This window comes from Plodia interpunctella, chromosome 7 (assembly GCF_027563975.2).
Source record: "Plodia interpunctella isolate USDA-ARS_2022_Savannah chromosome 7, ilPloInte3.2, whole genome shotgun sequence".
In the NCBI taxonomy this organism is placed as follows: Eukaryota; Metazoa; Arthropoda; class Insecta; order Lepidoptera; family Pyralidae; genus Plodia; species Plodia interpunctella.
In genome coordinates, this window is record NC_071300.1 from 1,817,612 (window position 1) to 1,837,161 (window position 19,550).

General features: G+C 34.2%; 1 protein-coding gene across 1 annotated transcript; it reads right to left on the bottom strand.

The window, feature by feature from the left end:
* Window positions 1-75: 75 nt before the first annotated feature.
* Window positions 76-18,662, bottom strand: LOC128671616 (aminopeptidase N-like). The gene is made up of 16 exons (XM_053748274.1): window positions 18,574-18,662; window positions 16,842-17,316; window positions 16,438-16,596; window positions 15,829-16,143; window positions 14,025-14,208; window positions 13,253-13,406; window positions 10,548-10,629; window positions 9,212-9,395; window positions 8,123-8,318; window positions 7,446-7,585; window positions 4,519-4,656; window positions 3,667-3,844; window positions 2,807-2,984; window positions 1,523-1,669; window positions 933-1,011; window positions 76-555 (listed from the first exon to the last, which is right to left on the bottom strand). Exons 2-16 carry the CDS (start codon window positions 17,312-17,314, stop codon window positions 316-318), a joined length of 2,847 nt encoding a protein of 948 aa, XP_053604249.1. The 5' UTR covers window positions 17,315-17,316; window positions 18,574-18,662; the 3' UTR covers window positions 76-315.
* Between the last annotated feature and the right edge of the window lie 888 nt (window positions 18,663-19,550).

Consider the following 19,550-nt stretch of genomic DNA (forward strand, 5'->3'; position numbering starts at 1 on the left):
TTTAGGCGACAGGTACGAGTACATTTGAAGTAATTAGAAATAATAATGACATATTTTAAAAATGAAACGATCAAATATTACTCTTAATATTTATTTATAAAATCCAAGAACTGTATCACATTTTGTTGCAAGAACTCTTAAATTTCTTTCATTCAATAACTACCTGGTATGAACATTATATAAGTACGGTAATGAATTGTGACTTAATCAAAATTTATAAAAAAGTTAAACGTAATTACAGGAGTGTAAACATCATTCATCGCACATCATCAGTAAAAAAGATTAGCAATACATAGATAGTTAAAAACAATATACTTATTTTTTATAATCATGGTAGAAAAGAGCTAAGATCATAGATATACAAATAAATAGACTGGAATTTAGAGTCATTGCGCCGCTTCCTGTACCATAATTCTGGTCGAGCCAATTGTCTACGTCTTCGAAGTTCAAAGACATCCAGTTTATGGCTGCTGAAAGATTTTCTTCAATGGCGGCGATGGAAGCTAGTTCGCCAGCCGTGAAGTTTGCGTTGTGACGTTCGATGAAGGTTTGCATCTATTTCGAAAACAATAGTTTTACATAAAAAAGTTACATAAAAATCAGCTTAGTGAATGATCTAAAAATCCCCGCCCCATAGCTCAGTCGTGTAGCTATATTATATTCTATACGTTTTAAAGGATAACCCCCTCTCATATCTGTGATCCAAATCCTGAGGCCCACCTTAAAAACCTCTCTTCGGAAATGTTTTTGTTGCTTCTCGGCTGTCAAGGATTTATCTAACTTATTCATTTTGTACAACATCCATGTCGTAACCACACATCCTCCCGTGGACGTATGGACATAGAGTGGTACTATTTTAGGGCGGGCGACACACAACAAATGCTTGAAAGAACAAACATTACTTAATATAAATTATTGTGTAATAATCTTACTTTAGTTTCATGCGCAGGAGTTGTTAGAGTCCTAGAGAAGGCATTCAAAATGTTTGTGGTTCCTGTTAGGCCTTGAACTCTGGAAGAAAATAGAATTTGTATTGTATTAAATCGTACAATAATTAATAATGGTGAAGCACCAATGTAATCAAAACATGTAACAAATCTATTCACGTTAAATATTTTACCTTGTCATGTAAAATATTTAACTTGAATAGATTTCCTACATATCGCGTTCATTTAATATATACTATTGTATTATTATTGTTGTATTATATATAAAGAGGTAAGCGTTTGTGAGTTTGTATGTTTGAGGCGGGTAATTTCCGAAACTACCGAACCGATTTCAAAAATTCTTTCACCATTAGAATGGTACATTATCCAAGATTGCTATAGGCTATATGTTTTATCTCAAAATTACGACATCATCTAGTCAATTATATAAACTAACCATCCTAATTGAGTTGAGACTAAGCGATGATAATATTTATTTGTTTCAGTAAGATATTCAATTGAATTCCATTTTGTCTACACGAAAAGTAGCAAGCATCATACAGAAAATGCCTGTAATAACAAATGTTTATCTTTACCTGGGTTGAATGAGATGGAAGTTCTCAATGATGAAGTCCAATGCGGCATCAGTGTTTTCAGGGCTGGCGTTCGTGACTGCGACAATGATGGTGTGTCTGTCCTGCTCTCGCACTGGACTGTTGTCGGCGATCACTTGATTGAGGTAACTGAAAATATCATTAATTTAGTCATACGTAAGTAAGTTTGTTTGTTACCTCTTCACGCTCTATCTACTCAACCAATCATCTTGAAATTTTGCATACATATAGTTTGAAATGTGGAAGGGATTCATCCAGAAAAAATACTATCCCTCTAGAAAATTCACGCGGGCGAAGCCGCGTGCAACAGCTCTCTTCATAGTCGTATTCCTCATGGCTGAGGGTCGTGGTCATTACGTGAAATTAAACACACATAACAACTTTGTTGGCATTAGTAATGGAGTGGTTTGCCATTGCCTTCTCCATTTCACACACAAGTTAATATAATCAACCAGTGCGCACGTTTCCTCACGATGTTTTCCTTCACCGGAAGCAAGTGGTGGTCGATGAAAACTAATATACATGAGTCAGATTGGTATACAAACTCATGTGGCACGAGTAGGATTCGAACCTGGGACCTTTCGATCTACAGGCGGGCGTCTTAACCATTACACCACCACCACCGCGTGCAACAGCTAGTGGATCCATAAACTAGTATTTATATTAATCTATCTAAAATGTATTCTTTTGGATTCGCAGTTGTTTTGTGCCTAAGAATGATTAATATAATAATATTATGTAAATGTATCTGGCAGACCTGTTTCGATCTATAGGATTTTGTTTATACTATTTTATCAGCAACGGATGAAAACAGCTTGCTACTTACGCAATTTTATTTTTTGTTCAGTTTTGATCGGTAACACTAAAAAGAATAACAAAAATCGATTACGTTGTACGATTTATGTAATTAAATTATCATTAAGTAATACTGATACCCTTTGTTCCTTTCTTAACTTATAAAAAAACACAGAATAAGAACATAGAACATAAATAAACTAGAGTTCTATAAAATAAATTCAGTACAAAATAGTGTTTTTGTTCAAGAATCAAAGAAACCTCATCGATATAGTTCAAATCTTGATATTTGAAAATTGTAAAGCAGAATTTTAAAGTGGAACCTTTACAGTCGTATTCATCATGGCTGAGGATCGTGGTCATGAGTGAAATTAAACACACAATGATTTCCTTGGCAACATTAATGGAGTGGATTTTTATACACTAGATGATAAATTAACATCTAGACAGCAAAATAGCAGAATGGCTTACAAATCACGAGCCTCCACGTTGTTGGTGCAACCGAGAGCGTTCAACAGGATGGATTGCTGGCTAGAATCAGAGGTGGCCTGGTAGAGGCCCCAAAGATAGTCGAAGTTCTCCCGGCTACCGCCGCGGAGGGTGGAGCAGTAGATGGTGGTTTGGATGTCCGGGTTGATGGGGTTGGCAACTATGATAAAAAAATAATAATCGTCGAATGTTACTAGCTCTAGTTTATAACATTGTATTGTTAATAATATGGATCAATGGTCTGAAATTGTAGTGTAGTAGTAACATGTAAGGTTAAGTTTTAATATCTATACATATAATTAAACTGTAAGTAGGTTATATCTGTACACAGGAGATATTACAGAAAAATTATTATGGGTGGTTTTTCTGGGTCTAATAGAAGCGAAAACAATTTTTTTAACAATTTCTTTCTGTCTGTCTGTATGTATGTATGTTTGTTCGCGTATCACGCAAAAGTTTCTAGAGTAAATTTCATGTGGTTTTCACAATCGTATAGCGGATAGTCTAACTAAAATCTGCTATAAATGTCATCGCGATACGTTGGTTAGAACTCGAGATAATTACAATAATAAGTTATGAGCAAACGCACTAGCGGACTCTGACAAAGCTATTTTTTATTATTAAAATGATTTCATACGAACACTCGTCTAAATTAGTCGCCTAACATCCCTTACATGGCGATCCTGGCAGGATATAAATGTATACATATTATTATAAATAGACAAACTATTGCAATTTTAAAGTCCTTAAATTACGCAGGTAACAACGATAGATCAAGTAATTTTATATTCTCCTACTCTGTTTTCAAATAATGTTTTGATTTAGTTGAATTTTAAACTTACCAGGGTTATCTCTATAAGCCTGCAGAATTTCAGAGGCCCTATTCGTGCAGCGCTCGTTGCCGAGCCGACAGTTGAAGTTTAGTATGATGTTCCTGAAATAAGGAGTGACATGCTTCTCGTCTCCAGCTATGAAACCCAAGCTCTCGTACATTGGTGCAGTTAGGTTTAGCACGTAGTTCTATGGGAGAAAATTTACATACGTGATAATCTTTATATGGCTATGCAGCTGTATAGTTTTGAATATGCTTTTATTTCAGAAAATGTAAATCTCAAGATATAATGTAACATCTCAAAATACTTAACTTAAAACCTTACGTGAAAGATACGATATTAACCAGAATGTTTGTTAGTCGATAACGTAAATTTTATTGACTGGATTGCTATTGGATTAATATAATCTGGAATAGCACATAGAGTACTTTTATACTGAAATTCTTACGGTAGCGAAGCCGCAGGGTGCGGCCAGTATTAATTTGAAAAAAAGAAATGTTCAGAAAGTTGTGTAGCTTTAAATTTTACATAATAACTACTTTTAGTAATATCATTAGTGAAGCACAAAGGTTTGGAAAGATTCAAATATAAGTTGATAACCGTAAACAGTATTCTATTTGTTTATTATAATTTGGTACCGATGTGCTTGAAACCTATAGAAGCAAACCATTCATTCCTCTACTAGTGGCCCATCCCGGCTTAGCTCGTGTATAACCATAATAAATTATGCACTTAAACGTTCTTAAAAAGTCACACTATTTATTGGTGAAAAGCGTAAAAAAATCCGTTCGGTGTCTTGTGAGTTTATCGCGTTCATACAAATAGAAGTGACAGCAGCACTGGGGATGTATGTAAGGATACCTGGAACAATCGGTGAACAGCTGGAGCCCCGCTGAGAGCTACGTCGAGGTAGGAGAAGGCAGCGTTAGCAGCTGCCCATGGTATGTAATCTTCCTCGTCTATCAAATAGCGGGAGATGTCGAAAGCGAGGTTGTATTGCTGCAAAATATAATCACTTTTAATAAAGAACAACTGCATGATAACAAAAACGCTGCCGTCGCTGGTTCGAACTCGTTTTGCGTAAACAAGAAAAATTCGCTATGCCGCTTCCACTTTACTGTGACAGAAGGGGCAAATCCATGTTATGCTGGCTTGAAGGCGTCAAGAATAAAACCAAAAATGAATAAAGATTGCGTGCCAATGGTCTGAACAGAAAAAGTAGGAAAGCGAACCCTGAGCTTCAACGCTCGGTGGTGACCTATGGAACCTGAAGAATGCTAAGAAGACAGAGAAAACTTGCTGAGAAAGCTAGGCAGACCCCGACTCACTTGGGTAAAAATCATTAACAAAGACCTCGATGAGATTTGGACGAAAGAGACTTAGTGTTAATCCAACTGTGATCATAAATCCAGCTCCGGAACAAAATGAAACATGGCCAGTAGAAGAATAATAAATAACAACTGCATGAAACCTCTTTTAAGTTTCTTTATGGACGTTGATTTAAGAGTTTCTGAGCCCCCTAACATGTGTATCTACAGTAAAACTATGGGCTAACATTAGCTTCCATTTGTCTGAGATAAATGAATCTCTATTTTAATTTTTGATCATAATTTCAGATCATTTATGTAAGTAAAATAAAGTACTGTGTTTATAATTTGAAGAAATACATGTAACTATTGTGTAGAAATTAAATGAATTATGAAAAATAAAAGTAATAAGATCGCGTTGTTAACTTGAAAATCTCAATTAAAATTACCTATCGACGCCATTACCTATCGGTTTTGAAAGGTCTGTATTTTGATGGATTTGTCACACATGCTTTTTAACTTATTTTTTTCATCTCATTATTATTTTCAAAAATCAATCTGTATTTTGTTTTTGATTCCAGTTTAGTGCATATTTTCACATCACTTACCTACCTACATAGGAATTTCCTTAAAATAATAATCATAAAATACTTGAACAACAACTTATGATAAGTTTGATCTTTCCGGTGCAGTATCTGAGAGTCAGATAATATTGATCACCATTTTTATATCACATGATTAGAAATATTTAAAAGTGTACACACTGAACTTTATGTCATATCGTACCTCTATGTCTTTGGTAATAAAGACGATTTTTAAAAGAATAAAAGCTGGTCTATTATACCTCAGTATATATGGAAATAAATTGTCTGATATGACGCTAACATTTTTCAGTGTTTTCACAGGAAGTGTATATCTCGTGTACTTAGAAGTTCATACTATCTCATAACATATCATTTATATATATGACCTCAGGAGTATCGTTAGTTACATTATAGTTGTTTCCTTGATTGTTAATTATAATAAAGCGGTTTGAAATACTATACTAAATTGCATTGTGTTCGAACATCCAACCAGCAATGTTTCTTTAAACGAAGTCGCAAAATGAAATCAAGTTCGAATATTATATTTTAAAATACTGTCTCGATAGATAGATTTTCTGTATTAAGCGATACTAGCTTTGCGCTCGTCCAATACGTTCCTTTCAAATATTTAAACAGAATTTTAAACATGCATCGTATGAGAGCTACTCTAGAAATTTCAAAAAGATCCACAGGTTCTCTTTTACGAAATGTCAGATATTTTAGTATGTAGTCATTCGGAATGCAATGTATTTGAAACCTTTCCGTGGAAATAGCTTGGCGCATTTTTATACTAGGATAAAAGGAATATGTGCAAAGAGAATTCGTGTATGACATACATTGCAAAAAGATTTATCACGTTGGTGGTATATATGTGATCGAAAGGTTACAAGTTGGAATTGTTCTCATTTATGGTAGTTTTCACTTACCACAATTTTCTTGCGATGATAGAACAAATCATTAACAGTTATATGTTTGTTATATGTTTTTTTTTTATTCGAAGCAACTGTGTGTCGTGATTTTGTGATTTAACTCAAAGCATCTATGTGTCTTAAAAAATGAAAGAATTGTAATAAAAAACATGAAAAAAAACACTAAAGAATAAAACTATTATTTTCATAATGTAGCTGTTTTTATTTAGAAAATTCCTTTATCCATTTATCGAACATATCATTCTCAATATACCTCGTATCATAAATTGAATGACCGGAAATTACCATACATATCTAACTAGTTGCAATGCAAGCCACAACACTGTTATCCACATTAATTTGCTATAACCAAACCACCCTCTACTCAAATATTAATTTCAGACCCACAGGCCACATCGCTAAATTGATTTGAGGTTAGGCAAAATCCATTTATTTCTACCAAAGTAATATTAAAATAATATAGCTGTGGTCATTAGTTTCTTGTTCATATTTTATTGGATTCAAATAATAGGTAATTTTCCAATACCCATCAAAAACATTGACAAGCTTGTTAAATATACTAGCCCATAGCAAACTTGAATTATGAAATAGAGCAAGTATCCAGCAAAAAACTAACAATATATAACAAACAAAATTTAGCAAAAAAACTACAAAAATTGTAGTGTCTGATGGTAAACAAATAAATATATAGGGATAAATCACACAGATTGAGTTAACTTCGAAACTTGTGTTATGGAATACAAACTATAGCATAAATATTTTATAAAAAATACTTATATAGATTAACATCCAAGACACGGGTCATTCAGAAAAATATCATTTTCCGTATTGACCTGACCGAGGATCTATTCCGAAACCTCCAGTGTGGCAGTCTAGGCATGATGACCATTAGGCCACAAAGGTCGTCATAATTTTTTGGAGGAAGTGAAGAATAGGTTGACGTTCATCTACTTTGTATATATACTTACAAGACGTCCAGTCCTGGCGAGGTTGAAGGCATCATCCACAATCTGAGCTCTGTTGAGAAGGTGGATAGCCTCGTGGTTGGAGTTCAGAACATCGGCTAAAGTACGCCAGTTGGCTTCGTCATAGTTCACTCTGTAGTAACCTGCAGAAATATATTTTTTAAATCACATGACACAGAAATAGATTGCAGAAAGAATCATATTTTTTTTCTGTTTACTCGACAATAAAAGTAACGTGTGACTTCGCTACATTGGTGAAAATTTCACACACGTTAATAATGAACCAGTGTGCAGGTTTCCTCACGATGTATTCTATCCTACTACCATATATGAGTCAGATTGGTAAAAACAAACTTAGTCGGCATGAGTAAAATTCGAACCTTTCGATCCCTTTCGATCGACAAGCGGGCCTTAACTGTATGCTTTCTTTCATACAAAAATTAACAGTTATTCAAATGCCACCCATGTTGAATACTACTAATACTATAAATGCGAAAGTTTGTTGGGATGTGTTGTTAATTAGTCTTTCACGCAAAATCTACTAGACGGATTGTTATGAAATTTGGTACACGGGTAGAATATAACCTGGAATAACACATAGGGTACTTTTTATCCCGAAATTCCCATGGGAGCGAAGTCCCGGGGCGCAGCTAGTACGACTATGGGAATTAGTGGCTTACCAGTCTGTTGTTTGTTAATGATGTACCATTCAGCTTCACCCAGTCCGGGAATATTTACAGACTCAGCTGGCAATGTTACGGGTATCCAGTGTTGTGGTGCAGTGTCAGAGAAGTCTGGATCGGATGACAGCACCCAGTTGACTGGGATGTGCCAGCGGTCGTTGGACGTTTGGCTACGATCAGTCAGGTAGCGCTCCTATAAGAGAATCATATGGTGAATAGCCTATAAGAGAGTTACAAAGGTGATGTGCGATGTTTTCAAGGCATTACATATCTTTATTAGCACGAAGTTATCTTCAATTTATTTTATTTATTTTATCATTATCTTCGATTTATTGTTTTTATTTGTAGTTTTATATTTAGCTTTAGATACTATCACAGTTTTTCTTTTGAATTCTTCATTAGAAAAAAGAAGATAGTCAGGATTTTTTTTTTCAAATAAAATATTAGCTACTGTTTTGTGGATTTTCAAAGGATTTTGAAGGGCCAATTTGAAATTGAAATATAAAAAGAAAACAACAGTCACACGAGTTAAGTAGTTTTGGTATGACGTAATTTTTATTGACAATAGCGGTATTTCAAGATATTTAAATAAATAAATATAAATATAGATGTATTTGGACAAATCACACAGGATTGAGCTAGCCCCGAAGTAAGTTCGAGACTTAGTTCGTGTTATGGGATACTAACTCAACGATACAATATTTTATAGCATATAAACTTGAACCTCTCGGTTCAGAGGCAAGCACTTTACCACTGCGCCAATTATAATCAATCAATTTAGTAATATAGATTTGGAGAAAAGTAATTTTCTAAACTAGTGAGTAGCGCCCAGTGTTAGACCGAATATTCCTAATTTATTTACCTTATAACATAATACCTACATTATACCATAAACTCATAGATAAAATTAATAATTTATTTTATCTATCCATAAACTATATAATTAAACATTCTTGTCCAGAAAAACTTTTACCTAAAGTATTGTTTTGTCATTCATTGACAAAAAGAGACAAACTACACTTCAACAGTATGCTTCACCTTTTTTATGAACATGATTGATAATGATATGATACCCTAAAAACTCACCTGGCTTATGACAAGCGAATTGGCGCTCGGGCTGGACCTCGTCACGCCAAGGACTGGGAATCCACCTTGGGTTGTCCACCTCTCCATGATGGTAGCTACTGGCCAGCGGATCGTGTGGTTTGATTGGTCCAGGGCTTCCTGAAGAGCGGCGTATAGGTCGGATGGGTGAGCAGCTTCACGGGACCTGAGTTCAAGTTGTTTGTTATTTATTTATGTAATTTATGTACTAGTTTATGCCTGAAAATGAAATCCAGTGAATTATAAATACGAAAGTAAGTATGTTTGTTACTTAGTTATCTCAAACCAGCTTGACGGATTTTATCAAAGCTTAAGCTGTTACCGCTATCACCACGCTTAGATCTTTCAAAGTACGCAACGGAATTTGATGCGAGTTTCTTTAATAGATACAGTGATTTGACGTTTAGACGTATATTTTATGATGATTTTACGCAAGCGAAACCGGGACGGGCCGCCAGTAATTATCATCATCATCATCATCATCTAAGAACGTCGTTCTTGTCAGTGGAGTTCCTTCCATCTCTTTCTATCCTCAGCCATTGTTTTGATCCTGTACGACATCAATCTTGCTGTCTCCTTTATTTGGTCCATATAAGCCCTTCTTGGCTTTCTTTTCAGATTCAAATCATTTAATTAGAAATTAGACCTTCACAGGCACTTTTTCTCGTCAATTTTTATATTTATAGTTAATAAATAAATAAATAATAAATATATTAGGACAAATCACACAAATTGAGCTAGCCTCAAAGTAAGTTCGAGACTTGTGTTATGGGATACTAACTCAACGATATTATATTTTATATAATATAATACATATATAGATAAACATCCAAGACCCGGGGCAATCAGAAAAAAGATCATTTTCCATCATGACCCGACCGGGGATCGAACCCGGGACCTCTCGATTCAGTGGCAAGAATCTTACCACTGCGCCACCGAGGTCGTCAATATATTAGGTTATTTCTCACAAGCTACAAACTACTGGCATTTCGGAACGACCACTGCTGAGAAGAAAAGTCGAAAGAAACTAATTTGAACAGTGTTGGTCCCTATCATGCCAGATGGGCTTACCATTATTGTTTCTTGCAATGTTTTTTTTTTCTAATAATATATAAAACTACATAATGTACATAGTCGAAAGGTATATCAAAACAGGTTATGTTTGTGATCTATATCGATGTGAAACACAATTAACATACATTCTTTTCCTCTTTTGCTTCTATTTTACCTTCTATTTTTTAATTAGATTATCATGTCGCACAAGGTGACCAACCATTTTTCCAGTAATCATATAAATGTGAATTAACATGCAACTCACTTATTGCGAATGTAGATTACGAGGCCCTGGCGGAAGATCTCTGGAGTCAGGAAGTGAGCCATCATTCTGATCACGGAACCAGCTAGAAGTTAAATATGTTTCATCATTTAATCATAGTCACAAAACAGTATTTGAATATCCATAAATACGTGTTGGACTTCAACAGTTAACTACACAAAAAATATTTAGCCGTGCATTAAATGCAGAATGTTTAAAAAGATATATTTATTACATATACCTAATTTTTTCATTTAGATTAATTTCAATTTTATTTACAAAAAAAATACCTTTATTGACGTCAAAGAGATCTTACTGCATTGAATGCATGGTAATAGGCTTGTGTAGTTTAACATTAAAGAAATACATATGTCTTGTTCCTCATAATGCATCGCCATGAAAAATGAAACGACGTGATTGAGGATATTTTATAGACAATGGAAATAAATTGTAATATTTGATAGAACAAGTGAAACTAAAAAAAATGTATAAATAAAATTAGATTTTCTTCAAAAATGTCACAGTGTATTTTGATTTAGGTATTTTTATCTACCGACCACGGAAATATTGGCGTGTCATTATTCCCTCAAGAATTTAAATTTTATGAGATTTAATCCAGTAATTAAGTTGGATGCGTCTAGGTAATTGGATCCATCGAAACAACTTGAAAAAAATATTCGTAATAATTAAAATTAAGAACTCAATGGCGCGGTAGTTAGCGCGCTAGTAAAGTAAGTCATTATCATTATGGTCGGTCATTGGATGGGTGACCAAAATGTGTTATCTTGAGCGTTGGTCGCGGTTGTAGTCGTTAAAACCCGCTAATCCGCGACCAACGGCTTAATATGCCTTCCGTAGCACGGAGATGTTCAAGATAATACATTTATGGTCACCCATGTCATGTCAGGTCAGGTCATGGCTCATATACCTTATCCATCCATAAGGAAGGTGTCAGAAGTGAAGACCTTTAAATGGCTGATGATGATGAGGAAACATTAAAAATTGAAATACAAAATAACAATTCTATTAGCAAGACGAAACTATGACTTTGACCGGATGGCTATCGAGATAAATCAGTGATAACAATGGCAGCGAAGATATCACACAGAAGTGTTCGCAGTTGTCATCCGTCTGTATAGCAAAAGGAATTCCGTTTCTTTATTTTTTGTCCGAGTTGAATAAATATAATCTCACATATCTAATCATAGTATAGCTGTACAGATACAGATAGTATAGCTGTCGAAAATGATAAAAGTTTCACAATGTATCTGTGATAAATTCCTATAAGTCTATACCAGTTTTGAGGTAGATCTTTTGGGTTTTCATACTTCTACTTTTGATCTTATGAAAATATCGTGAAAAACCTTACACATTAGTTGACTGAGTTTAGGAACACTATTGTGTATGAGATTACTTGTTACTAGACGCAGTAGGTCGTAAAGGTTATGGCAGATGCCTTTAGGCGACTTGTATAAAGTCTGTAATCAGTGTTAGTAATAGAATGCTTATTATTTAAGACAAATATACTCTATGTTTATAACATAATAATGCAATAAAAACTTGATCAACTTATATAAAAGGGGTAAACCAATGCGGCCTGGAAAATAAGGGAAATATCGAGGAAAAAGAAAGAGCTGAGACGAAACTATTATAATTTTTGGGGTGAGTTGCACCAGTTAACTTTAACGTTGACTTTAATTTGCGCGCCGACGACGTTTAGATTAAATGGCGTAGGTATTTTGCACTTTTTTCTCTTAGACATACATGGGTTGAAAAAATATTCGATAAACAACGAATATTTCTCAAAGCGGGTTTTTGTTGGATGAGCTTCATGGTTTTATAGACGAGTGATTGACAGCATATGGGATTTGTGTGTTTGTGTGAAAAATATTCAAAATAAATTATGTAATTTGCTTTTCCGGTACCTACTACTTTTGTAGTTAAAAAACTTATGTTTCTTACCTAACTATATTTGAATACATCATATTGTGTGTTCCTTTTCCAAAATTATTTTTGGTGAATTTCTGGAGTTTTCCCAAAGAAATTTAGATATGAGAGTTACTCTTCTTTAGTTCATAGCATTCATTTAGTTTAACTTTCATCGGTAATGTCTGTACGTGATCAGATTTTAATCCAGTTTAATCCTACAGAGTTAAAATTTTCCAATCGCCTCAATTCCCATATGATGCACTGATGATTGGCTACAATCAATGTCTGTGGCTACAACAATACTCCGTAAAAAAATCGTGCCAATGCAGACAAATGCAGCAGGATTATTATCCTGATACAACAACAAAAGCTTGTTTGTATCAGTAAGTTTTACTAAAATGACAAACTTTTATTGTGATCTGACGGATCGTATTTAAATTAAACGCATGGCAAAAATATTGACAATAGATTGGTATTTGGTGTGGATATACCAACACGCATTTAAAGAACTGGAGAGAGACATATAGGCTACGTTTTAAATCAAATCAAATCATTTATTCAGAAATTAAGCCTTCACAGGCACTTTTTTCACGCCATATATATACTGATCTAAATTAAATTATATTTACTAAAGCTTCAACCGCTAACATTTCGGAACGACCACAGCGGAGAAGAAATGAATGCCGAAAGAAACTAATTTAAACATTTTTGGTCCATTATCATGCCATTTTTTTAATATATTAACGCGGGTGGTGCAACAACTGGAATCAGAAACTTACACTTTTGATAAGCAACAGCGTTGAAGGTGCCAAGGATCTCAGAAGGAGAGTACACTGGATGTGTCATCGGATTTACGCTTAGTACAGCATCAGATTGGAACACGTTCTGCATGGCGATCACGAACTGGTCCATCATTCGCCAGTCTGGCAGGACCTGGAAAAATACGGAATTTATGAGATAAAATCTGGTAGTTTCACAATATCTATACTATTATTATAAAGAGGTAAGCGTTTGTGAGTTTTTGAGCATTCTGCATGCATGTTTGAAGCGGGTAATATCCGAAACTACCGAACCGATTTCAAAAATCATTTCACCATTATAAAGGTACATTATCCAAGATTGCTATAGGCTATATTTTATCACAAAATTCCCACGGTAGTGAAGTCCCGGGCAACATTTAGTAATTTAAAATAATGCAATAGACGGATTTATTAAAAGCAATTACTATAACAGTAATTTTTTTATGTTCATGTTATCTCCCTACATATATCTATAAAATTATTTATCTTCTTCATTACATAGTTTAAAAAAGCATACATATAGTGATGTATGCTTAGATTTAGTGTATATTTCAAAAACTATAAACTTCGTAATGCCGCGCAACTTGTATAAGCCAATCAAGGGGAAAGGCTGTAAACTGGAGGTTTTCTCATAAAAATATCTCGTCCATAAATAAAGTTTGATCTTCGAGTTTTGTAACTCATCTCACTGTCTTACCAATAAAAAAAATCTAACCGATGTAAGCGATAAAGACGTGATACTTGAACTTACCAGATCAGTACCAAAGTTCTCGAAGTAGTTGGCAAAACCTTCATTCAGCCAGGTGTAAGTCCAGGAAAGAGGACCGACTTCGTTGCCAAACCACATGTGCGTGTTCTCATGGCAGATTATTCTACCGATGTTCTGTTTGGTGGCTGTTGTGGTGACGTTGTCGGTGACCAGAAGAGCTACCTCTCTGAAAGGTTAAGGTTATACACGCTTTATGACATACTCTCTCTGTCTCTCTCTATCTCATCTTAGCATGTTCCTGGTTGCGTTTCAGGATGTACGCTAGTGTGACGTGAATGCTTTTATTGCATATCAGTTCCCAAGGCTACGAGTCGCTTATTTAGGTTATGTAGTGGTTCTATTCTAGGACGGGACAACACGTACCGCTAATCTATTTGTGGCAAATATATTAATAATTTCTTATGCCGGCGATACATTACGCGTATAGCCGAACTCAGACATAAGCCGACGCGAATGCTCGAACATTGGGTATACCTATTATGTGATAGCTTCAATTCACCACAAGGAAATACTGGCAATGTACGTTGGATCCACGATTCCTGGCAACATTTGGCTTCCAATTTGCCAAACTGTTTGCGGATAGTGTATACTGTAATTTTGTAGCTTTGTAACAGTTTATCGTAACATTTTGTATTACCCAAATCTCCGTTAGAGGACCGCTAAAAAAGAAGAATTTTTCGTTACCGCTCCTTCGTGAGCTAATTCACAAAGTGCTCATTACGTTCTATAGCCACAGTTAAGGTCAAACTTTGAGATTGGGTTATATTCTCTGTGGTAAAGTTTTGTAAGTAATATTTTAGGATTTTTGCTACAGTAAATTGAAAAATACTTGTTTTACTGAAGTGTCGTTGAAAAATATATCTTTTTTTTATAAATTTCGAAAACGTCTGAAATAAGCAGCAATATTTTTTTTTATTAACAGTAATTTTATTGTTTTATGCGTGTACAAACCTTACTAAATTTATCTTTTATCAAGTAATATTTCAAAGATTTTGTTGACCAGTTCATATATAAAAAGAAATGTTTTTCAATTAATATTGCCATCGGTGCCTCTGTTTAATCTATTTGTAGTTCATAATATTTCAAATCTAGTTACCTATTCTAAAAAAATCGTTGCCGGATCAAGTAAAATAAAGCATTATGTACTTTAACTGTAAATACTTTATCAGTAACACACACAGCCCGCGTAACTTCCCAACTTTATGACATTGAGAAGGCACTTCGAGCAAACTATCTAAGCTTTTCGTATAAAAACTGCGGTTCAAAGTAAACGATCCATTTCTTTTTATATGTGTAATATTTTAAGACTACTGTTTAATAAATATCTTACTTAGGCTTAGACACATTGTAATAGATATAAAAGTAATCTTTTGATATCATAAATAACAGCAAGTTCATTTTAACCTTAATTCCATCAATAGCCTTATTTATGTACAGCTAAACATGCCCTTTAGCTTCGCATCTGGCTTTGCCTATTCCATAAAGACTAAAGACATGATAATGTATATGTATGACATTATATTTTTCATGAAATTAACTCTAATTGTAGGAACTTTCTGTAGCAAATATTATTTTACTATTTTTTGTCAAGCCATGTTAATAACTAGTAAACAGCATTAGGTAAGGTTATTTTCTGTTCTCACAATTATGCCGGAGACTATGTTACGTAAGGAAGAACAATAAGACAGCAGACACTAGGTTGTGATTTAGAAAAAAAAAGAATATATTCTGAACTTACGAGTAGATAAGTATACAATAACGTATGTAAATCAAAATAAGTAGTTACCTGTAAATAACTAGACCCCAGTTCTCCATGGCACCAGCTGCAAAGTCAGGCACCGCGGCTTTGTCAATCTTAGGGAAGGCGAATTCAAACTCTGTGTAGTTCTCAAGAGCGATCATATTCTTCTGGCCAAAATCTAAAGCGAAATCAGCAGACTCCAAGGTTTCTGGTCTGGAGTAGACTCTAAAGGGGATGCGGTAGATAGGGTTGTCGTCGTTCGAGATGTAGTGGAAATTGGAGACGAGGTAAGCAAGAAGGTATGAGGACATGACTAGTGTATCTTCAAATTCATGCTTGACCCAGCCGGAGACATCTTCCCTAAAAAAAGAAGTAACTTTAACGTGCTGCGAGGTAATATTCGGTTCACATTCAAATAACATAACACGCAAAAATTGGTTTATTCCGTGGGAATGGGTCAAATGAAGAGCTCATAATCTGGTGAACTGAAGAAAATAGAAGTGAACAATCAGTTGAAAATACCTAATGACCAAAATCTTATAAATTAATTATTACGAATATATCGTTATCTCTTAAATAAGTTTATGATACCTTCGTAAAAGTTGTGGATAGCTTAAATGAATGATTACAAATAGCTGATAATGTCATTCTTACTTTAGAGTCTCATTCCTTTCGGGCATATTGCTTCGGACGACGTCGTAAGCCGCAGGGGCATAAATGGTTGTCCTAAAAATTGCTTTCAAGTGAGGTTCGTCATAGCAAGGAAACGCTCTGCGTGCGAACGTCGGCTGCAATTGAGAGGTCACCAGGTTTCTAAAAGAAAATTCTCATTATGATTTGTTCAAACAAAACAAAATTATTTTAATATGGTTCAAATTCTTCTTATCAGCCTTTTGTGGTCCACTGATGGACGTAGGCTTTTTCCGCGTACGTTCTTCTATTATATTAACCTTTAAATCGCCTTAAACTTTGGAAAGGAAAAATGGTATTTGGTACTTCAAAGTCTACACCCGTAACCTATACTTAGTACTCTTAAACAATTTCATTTTTATACTTACACTGTTTCGCCATCTTCTTCATAAGTAGATACATATACTCCAAACATATTCTCAGCGTACTCTGCTTTGTAATTTATTTTGACGACATGTGGTTCCAACGCACCTATAACCCTCGAAAGACTGATTCTTAGCATATGAGTATCATCGTCAGCTAAAGTATATGTTGAGAAGAGATCTACAGCTAAATTCACATCTCTGTCACTGTACACTTCAATACTATCTATTTCCATAGCCATAGCATGTATGACTATTACATTTGTTCCTACATTAGGAATTATTCTTATTGAAACGTTGCCGAAGAAATAATTTACATTGCTTGGGTCTATAAAAAGTTGTACGTCATAGAATGTAGGGTAGGTCGTGGTGGGTAAAACATATGTTGCTTCTCTTAAATCATCATTTCGTTGAACTTCTGTGACTGATACGGCTGCTGCAAAGCCCAGTAGACTTAGTAGACTTATGAGTATATACATATCTGAAAAAATATTACTTGTGAGAGGAAGATATTTTAAATATATATACTTATTAGTTTACTTTTTTCTTCTTGTTATACTTTTTCATTTTTCTCTAGGGTGGTGTAGTAAAATTGGTGTCAGATTTTCACCGGATCATATTGTTACAGCGGATTCTTTCGAGCTTAGGTATTTGAGATGAAACGTTTCCTGTTCCAGTCATAAAAACAATGTTTTTAATTGTCATTATTTTAATTCAGTTTTGAATGTACTCGACTCCGATGACCGTGTACGGATCTCTCTCATCTGATCTTGGCTGGTTTCTTCTGCAGTCGTTAAGCGAGCCCTGGGTCCGCTATGTTATGAAGCACCTGTCCGAGTGTACAATAAATTTTCATTTGAGATAGACATTATAGACGTAGGTTTAATATTGCGTATATTTTATTTAACAAAACGTGCTATTTCACAGTCTATCTCAACAATTTCTATTCTAGCATATTATAATCTAGAAATAACTAATCTACTTTGATACATTACAAAGTAGGTACGTAATATGTGTATTCAATACGAAAAACATTGTTAAGATAACGATAAAATATTTGAACATATCAAAGAGTTATCACCTGGATAAGTTTGTGATAAAATGTATACTGTGAGTCCACTTGTGAATTTCCCAATTTCAAGATTCAACTCAATTCAAGTATAGAATTTCGGTAAATGGGACACAATCACAGTTTCATTTATGAAAGGACTTTCTAAAGCTAAATATGTTATAATGTGATATTCTATATAAATTATAATATTGAATATTTACATGTATATATTTACTTCGCTGGCTCAGAATAAAATACTCGTATAAGTAATGTCAATGCGTTTAGGGTGTTTGGATAAATCTGGCACCAGTTTGAATCATTATTATTAATAATAATTAATATACGCTTTAATAATAATCTTAAAGGATGCGGGAATAGACCCAACAGTTTTCCCAATAGTTGGACCACGAGTTAAACATCTAAATACCAAATCAAATCAAATCATTTATTGCGACCTTAATGTACCATAATGTTCATAGAATTAGAACCAATTAAGGGCCCTGACGGGCGCTGCAATGAGAGAAGGGCTTTTATATTATAAAGTGAGTAAAAAAAGTAAAACTTAATAAAGTTATTACTAACTATTAATATACGTGCATGCTTTAGGTATTAATTTTCATTAATAAGTTTGTGTGGTTTTATTTTACCCTATTCACAAAGCAATTATTGAAAAAGATTAAAATGTACCTTTATGTATTTACTCCTACACCGACATAAATAAACTAAAAAGTTTCATCAATAATGATGTGGTCTTTCTATAATCCATGATTATCAGGTTATAATTATTATAATCGCTGATAACTTTTATCTGGGTATTATAATGAGTCCCGTTGAATTAGATATTAAAAATTTTTGATGTCATTGATAAAATTGATATAAAAAAAAACAATTAAAAATTTTAGGGATCGCGGGGTGGCATACATTATTAACTACTAGTGGCCCGGCTTCGCTCGGGTAAAAACGTACGATATGAATGATACACCCAAACCTTTCACAGGAAACTATTGGTGTTAGCTATTGGTGAAAAACGCATCAAAATCCGTCCAGTAGTTTTTGAGTTCATTGAGAATAGACAGACAGACGCGGCAATTTATAATATGTGAGATTTAACTATTTGGACGTGACAAACTACTTTTGTTCAAGTCAAAAGTCAAATTTGGGTTTTCCATTTTTCAGAAATTAGACCTTCACAGGCAATTTTTCTCGTCAATTTTTATATTTATAGTTATTTCTCACAAGCTACAAACTACTGGCATTTCGGAACGACCACTGCTGAGAAGAAATGCCGAAAGAAACTCATTTGAACAGTGTTGGTGCCTATCATGCCAGATCGGCTTACCATTATTGTTTCTTACAATGTTTTTTTTTTCTAATAATATATAAAAGTACATAAATGTACATAGTCAAAAGGTATATTAAAACAGGTTATGATTGTGATCCGAATGCTGATTATAATATATATATATATATATATCGATGTGAAACACAATTTTAAAACGATATGAACTAGTCTGATGTTCTTTTTTTGAAACCAGTTTTTAATATTGACAGTAGACATTAGTTATTATTTTAGTACTTTAAAAATACTAAACGGCCAAGTATACTAAATGGCCAAGTATTCTGTTTTATCTAATCAGTACAAGTTTGTTCCAGTTGCCGTGGAA